At 41.9% G+C, this 7,261-nt stretch overlaps 1 protein-coding gene across 3 annotated transcripts in view; it reads left to right on the top strand.

Annotated features, from left to right (window-relative positions):
- Positions 1-614: 614 nt before the first annotated feature.
- Positions 615-7,261, top strand: part of PLPPR4 (phospholipid phosphatase related 4) — a 60,722-nt gene continuing 54,075 nt past the window's right edge. The window contains exon 1 of one of the 3 annotated variants that reach the window (XM_082384298.1): positions 615-959. In XM_082384298.1, the coding sequence (XP_082240424.1) occupies positions 882-959 (78 nt within the window). In that variant the 5' untranslated portion in view covers positions 615-881. Of the gene's footprint in view, positions 960-1,094; positions 2,794-7,261 lie in introns of those variants that run through there. The other 2 variants (XM_082384297.1, XM_082384296.1) reach the window with 2 other exon arrangements.

Below are 7,261 nucleotides of genomic sequence, written 5' to 3'. Positions count from 1 at the left end.
GATTCTTAATGTCTGAGAAGTGCCTACTTTCACGGTTATGACTGTAGTACTGACGTGGTTCCGGGGGTGTGATGATGAGGTAACAGCACACCCTGGCTTTTGGGCTCAATGAGGATGCCCACACATCCGCCTCCATTAATGTCTCACCATTCCCAGACAGGCAATAGTGAATGTTTATCAGCAGATGAGTCGGCATATCCTAGGGAACCAGGGAGTCTCCTAGGCAGAGAGTCCTCAGTCGGGGAAGTCGTTCTTGGATAGCAGCCAGCTCTCAAAGAGTTCCCACCACGGCCTACTTTTCAGTATGCGATCCAAGTTTTAATTTCGCGCAGATAGAGGTCGGTTTTCGCGCTGTGGGCCAGTGCGCAAGATCCCGGCTTCTGCTCTCCAGCAATCCCGAAGTTAGAGTTCCTAGAGGGATCCAGGAGGCTTCCTGGGGAGGGGCGTGGGTGCCTCGTCTCCTCAGCCTCGCCGCTGCAGAATCCAGGGGTGCGTCCCTCTTTTCCGATTCTTGACGTCAAGCCCCGACCGCCGCGAAGCCTCGCCAGCGCGGTGGAGAGCAGAGGGAGGGGGGCGGGGAGGGGAAGCCATTGCAGCAACAGCTTGGAGGAAGGAGCTGGACGTCTCCGCCGAGAAAAACCGGGGGTGGGAGCCAGAGTAGGGGAGGCAGAGGACCTGCTGTCTCTAGGAGCCGCTGGGTTGCTGCAAAGAGGGGCGGGGAGAGGCGGGGGCTCTGCCTGCACCGCGCTGGCTCCAGCGGTGCCCGCGGGGAATGTGACATCAGCGGCGCCGGGCGCTTGCCGCTGGAGGAGGCATCTCGCCTCGGCTGCGCTGTGCACACCTCGCCCCGGGGAAAACGCAGACCCGGGCAGGCGGCAGGGATGTCGGCGAAGGAGAGGCCAAAGGGCAAAGTGATCAAGGACAGCGTGACCCTCCTGCCCTGCTTTTATTTCGTGGAGGTGAGTTGGCCCAGCGCCTTGGCATAATGCAGAGCCTCCGGGTGACTCCGGAGCCAGTTCGGGTCCCGGACGGTGTTGGAGGCGCGGAGCCCGTGCCTGGGTGCGCGCTGCTGCCCCTAAATGCCCCACGCTCCCCCTTCCCCCAGGTTTCTCGGGCGCTCCCCCGAGTGTGCCTGTGAGTGCCCGCCAGCCAGGGGTGATTAGCACTAGCGATGCCACTGCCAGGTGGCCTGCAGACGGGGGATACCTGTGTGAGTGAGCGTGGGGCTAGTTCCCTGGCCCTCCTGGACCGCCTGGGTGCACAGCGTCGTCCGTGGCCCAGAGGGGCCATGATACCGATATTTCGGGATTTGTGTCCTCAACCTGCGACTACGTATCTAGAACTCCGTGAGCTTTCTATAGGAATTCAAATACACACAGCCATGCCCGGGGGTGTATGGGGGCTGGGGATGTTTACGTAGGATTAGGAATATTGATTGCTTTATTACACACACACAAAAACCCCAAAAGCCCTACCCCTATTAAAATTACTACGGTGCTCACATCAGCTTCTAAAATTGGGTCCACATCTCTAGGCATCAATCGGTTGGTCCTTTTCCATGGTTAACAAAAATTATATGCATATACACAAATAGATGTATATGTATACATATGTATATGTATGTATGTATAATATTTTTAAAATAAGTGACATCATCTGATTTTACATGATTTGTACGTGTGCATTTATTCGGTGCTGAGCAGTATTACAGATAAGCAGTTAACATGCAGATGTATTCATAAATGAACCGCTAACTTACCAAAATGCAGCATTTAAGAAGGAAAAATTTATGGGAGGGTTATAAAGATTGACAGGTACAGTGATTCCATGCACTGTGGTCCGTTGCATTAGGAAGACATTTTTAAGCAAGAGATTTATTAAATCATAGGTAGAGAAGAGATGTATTGGATAGGTTTAGTGAAATCATATGGTTTTAAGCATAAAACTATATTCTGTGTAATTAGAGCCTGGATTGCATAGAGAATTGTAAGACAGTTGCTGAATTATAAATATCCTTCCTTGGCTGTCTTTTCAGCCAAATATGGAGGTTTAGCATTTCCAAGTACTAGCTAGTAGACAGTAGATTCTGTATTTGATGATTGTGAGGCTTATCTGTGTTGAGGGATAGTCACTGTCTTGAAACTTGGGAGAAGAGACATTGTCAGATTGTTTTTATAGATAGCAGTATATGTGCAAGTTTCTCTTAGGTCTCACAAATTTTAAAAATGGTTTCAGTATTAAGAAACATGTACGTGATTTGCATAAGTCTCAGAGAAATGATGGGTGACTCCTTCATCCATGACCCATAGAAAAGAAGGAAAAAAGTTGACCTGTTTATTTAAAGTAATTAATTGATTCATTTTTTTTTGCCCTTCCTCTTTTCACAAGGGATTTTGAGGCCATGGTTTAGATAATTTTGTTGAAAGCTAACGAAGAGTTTTATCGAGAAAAAAAATGTGGGCACAGAAGATTCCATGGTGAAAGGGGTAAAGGAATAGAGAGATAGGATCCCTGCCTTGAAGTTAAATCCTGTCAGGCCACTTATCGCATTGCTAATCCACTGTGGTTTTGTCCAAAAGCACTTTGATTCACGTCTGGATCTATTACATCTGTCTAGGAGACATCAGTTAATTCCTGGCTTCTGCCTCCAGGACGGAGCACCTGAGGTCAGCTAGAAGCTGACCACATTTGGATTGCAGCTGTATGGCTTCGAGGAAAATACTTTCATGAAAGAGGACGCAAACCAGAGAATTAAGGATGTGCCTTAAAAGAATCTATGTGTGCACTTTTGAGGTACCTTTAACAGGAGTACATTATTTTTAATCTAAAATTTTAAAAGTAAAAATGCCTCATAATGCATTTGAAATGTGTCTGTAGGAGCAAACATCTCACAAATGTTAATTCTTTTCCATGAGTGGAAATAGCCCAAAATCATTACCTTCACTTTGACCCATTCAGATACCCTCTACAAATTCCTTAGCAGGGCAAGCTATAGAACAATTACTTGAGGACAGTTCATGGAGTTTCAATGCGCATTTATGACATTATGTCTTGGGGGTAACAGATTTCAAAGGGAGAGCCACGAAATTGGATTGCAAATGATCTCTCTGAAACTTAAATGCATGATGAACCACTAAAGAGCCTCCAGAAAATGGGGGAAGACATAAGTACCCCAATTATTTAAGGGGTTGACAGAATGCACTACTGAACTCCTTTGGATAGACTCATTTTGAGGCCAGTGAGAATGAGCTTTGTAGCTGCTTTGGAGGATGAATAAATATAGCATGAATTAACATGTCAGTAAAGTGCTCTAGGGTAATGGCACTTTGCTTCCAACATAGTTTCCCCAGACCTTTGTAATTAAAATGGAAAAGTGAAACATGAGTGAATCTTTCATCACATATCAGCCCAAAGAACATATTTCAAGCCTTTTCTGTTACTTCAGACAATAATTTAAGGAACAAAAAGAGGCAAAAAGGACCAGAATTTGAGGAGAAAATAGGACCTAAGAATTAAGTTAGGCTCCTCCCATATACCATACAAAAATAAATTCTGGACAGACCAATGATATAGATTTTTAAGAAACAGTTAAAAAACTAAATAATAATAATAACATAGAAGTATATTTTTAGATTTTACAGTGAGAAAGGCCTTTCTTAACATATTACCAAAGTCAGAAATAATACAGGAAAAGACTAACACATCTTTCTACCATCCCAAATAAAGTTTCTCTGTAACAGAAGATGCTCTAAAGAAAGTTTAGAGAAGAAAACAGTCTCTGGGTCTCAAGTCAGTGACAACATGGACAGTTTAAACTTTGCCTTTCTTCAAGCAGTTCAGGCTGTTTCAAATTGCTATTCATGATAGGCATGAAATATGAAGAAACTAACTAGGAAACTGAGGAGCAACTTTCATTCCAACCAGAGGAGGCTAAAATCAAGTTAGACTGAATTATGGCAGAAAAACCTGGGCCTTACAGACAGATTGACCCGGTTCAAATACCACCTATGCCACATACTACTTGGATAATTCTGGCCAAGTTACTTCTCTCATCCTCAGTTTCTACATATGTAATAGAAATTATATGAAGTAATATAAATATATGTATTCATATATGATAGAAATTATAGTAACTATATATCTTAGACTATATTACGAGGTTAAAGCATGAAAGATACCATATATCATACCTGAGCTAGAGTAGGCACTCAGGATGTATCAGTTTCTTTTGCATGGTGTCAGGGTATAGAGATTATATCCTATATATATGCCAAGGTGTTCAGTCACTAAAATCAAGTAATCATGTCTCAGCTGACCACCAGACTTGATAAACAAACGTTAAGTTAATGGATAGAGCTAATTTTTTCTTACATCTTTGGTTTATGCTGCCAATTGTTTATGCTGATAAAGGGGTTTATGGTTGACAGTAATTAAATATATCAATACTACATGGTGATTTGAAAACACACCGTGATTTCCAAGATGGTACCTCACTTTATGAACAAGTTTGACAATTCAGTTTTGCATTGTTCGATGTGGGAAAAGAAAAGTCAAATTATGAAAGGAACTCTCAAACAAGCATATCCAAAGCTTTATCAGGTTGAACAGAAAGCAAGTTAAAAGGAACATTCCACTGAAGAAAAGGTTTCTCTTGCCTTTAAAGTTCCAAAACACTCTCCAAGTGATGGCTGTATCACTTACAGTGCAATTGCACCCGGCAGCACGTCTAGAATTAGTAAAAGGTCCTTCAGCTTACTAACCCAATATTATACGTGAGAAGGCTGGTTGTCTGTGTGCCTAATGCATTTCCTTTATGCCAAGCGTTACAATGGTGCCACCTGTGCTCAAACTCACAGTTTCATTCTCATTAGTCATCCTGTTCCAAGATATGGGTTCACATTGACTCAGTATGTAATACAAACAAATGATGAATTACCCTTTAAACCAAAAAGATACAAGTTCTTAATAAATAAATGGGAAAAAGATTCTTCTCGTTTAAACATTCTGCTTTATGGCATACATTTTTATTACTAATCTAATGTTTACTTTATGGAGGTAAACGAGCAGTGTTTGACCTATATGCAAAGTATTTTTATAGAGCTATAGATGCAGATAGTTTGAAATTTCTTGTTTTTCATACACACACGCACGCGCACGCGCACACACACACACACATACAGACATGCACAAACACAGAGGGAGTAAGAATAGCCTCTCTCCACTGAGTGTAAAATAACTGTACCTGAAGTATTACAGATTCAAAATATTTTAAACATGACAGACTTGAAATTATACAGAAAGTTTTCACTAATTTGAATATTGTACTTAACAATGGATATGTTTCAGGATTTTGTTCATGCAGGTTAATTACTACAGTTTAGGGTCAGTAAACTAGACATTGTGTTCAGGAGTAAAAGCCATCATTTCTCTCTTACCATCCTGCCTGAAGAAGTTCAAAAAGCCTTTGTTTTAGCAAAGATACCCTGGTTAGTTCAGTCTGAACGTCATGCCTAGACATTATGGTGTCTTGACAGACCTTAATATGTTTTTTATTTTTTTCCCACTGGAAAGTGTCCACTGTACCTTTTTTTTTTTTTTTTAATATTTATTTATTTGTTCGGTTGGTTGCACCAGGTCTTAGTTGTGGCATGCGAACTCTTAGCTGCGGCATGTGGGATCTAGTTCCCTGACCAGGGATCGAACTTGGGCCCCCTGCACTGGGAGCACGGAGTCTTAACCACTGCGCCACCAGGAAAGTCCCCACTGTATCTTAATTGTAGCAAACATTAATTCGCAAGATTTCTGTTTTAGCTCAAGATCTATGTGAAAATTATGTAACTCATATGATCTTGCTGGGAAATATAGCTAGCTGATTTCCTTTTACATAAACTTTAGCATCAGTAGGAAGCACAAAATGACAACATTTCTGCATTGCACGTACCAAAATAGTAGCTGCAGGTTTTTTCCCTTTTCTAGATGGCATAGATAGTCCCCTCAAAGAAGTAGTCCAAACCCACCAACAGAGATGAGCTGACAAATCTTTCCTCCTCTTTTAGGGTCACGATGTGCAAAGTCCTTTGGTGAAAAACAAAAATGAAGTACAGACGATAATAGAGTCCTAAGTTTCAGAGAGACTAAATGAGGACATTTCCACAAATACCGAGACCAAGTATTGAACATAGAACCCGCCGTTAGGGAATTCTATACTATTCCTAGGCTCCCCCACTATCTTACTGTGTCTTCATGGACAAATCACTCATAGCAATCTTTGTCCTACTTTCCTCTAGTAGGAAAAAAATGGGTGCCTTCTACCATTCTCAAAGGGATATTAATAATAATGATAACAATAATAACAAGGAATAGTCAATTTCAAGCCTCCTTTATATGACAGACCCTGTATACATTATCTTTAATCCTGAGAACTGGATTATTTGTATTAAGGTAATATCGAGAAGGCATTATTATCCTTATTTTTTTAAATCAGCAAATTGTAACTCAAAGAGCTAAATATCTTTCTGGGGACACAGCAATTAAGCGAAGGAGCCACGATTTGCGTGCTTGTCCATCTCCATCTCCTCCTGCATTACCATTCCCCCCACTCCACCTCACACATGACTCTAATGATAATGTTAAACTTAATGAGGGAGTGGGATGGGGAGACCTGTCTCTGCTGCGACTTGGCTAGCTTTGTGGTATCTGAAGGCATGTATGTGGAAGATGCTTGTTGAGGTTCTTTCTGTCTGAGTTGCGGAATAGAGTTTTCTCTTCATTCAGCTACTGAACTTGGCTTTGTTAATGCTATCTCTCACCTAGAGTAACTGATTTAATTCTGATATGGCTGTGTAGATGGAACAATGACTGTCTACCTAAAAAGCTGCTTCCTTTGGGAAAGCACAGATGGTACCCATGAGGCTTCTGCAGAGGAAGACTGAACACGGAGCTCCGGGTAGAGTGAGAGGGAAGAGTTGGAACTGAAATAAAATTTAGAAAAGTAGACTGTGTATGTCTATGAGAATGACAGAGCGTGGAGGAAAGAATTCCTAAGAGAACAGAAACAGAGAGAGGCCAGGCCAAGGAGGATTAGGAGAAAAAGCATGAGAAAAATAGAAGATAGGGGTGAAGGGCATGTGAGGGTAATGGGCATCTGTGAGCAAGCCATGGAGATTCCTTTAGGCACTGGAGTTGTCTTAAGTTAGCTTGTTAAATAAAAAGCATTTAGGGCCCAGTTGTTACTGTTTACTTTAGGAATGTGTTACAAATA

This window comes from Balaenoptera borealis, assembly GCF_965194805.1.
Source record: "Balaenoptera borealis genome assembly, chromosome: 1".
In the NCBI taxonomy this organism is placed as follows: domain Eukaryota; kingdom Metazoa; phylum Chordata; class Mammalia; order Artiodactyla; family Balaenopteridae; genus Balaenoptera; species Balaenoptera borealis.
The sequence above is the reverse complement of the archived record's forward strand: the minus strand, read 5'-3'. Positions and strand labels throughout refer to the sequence as shown.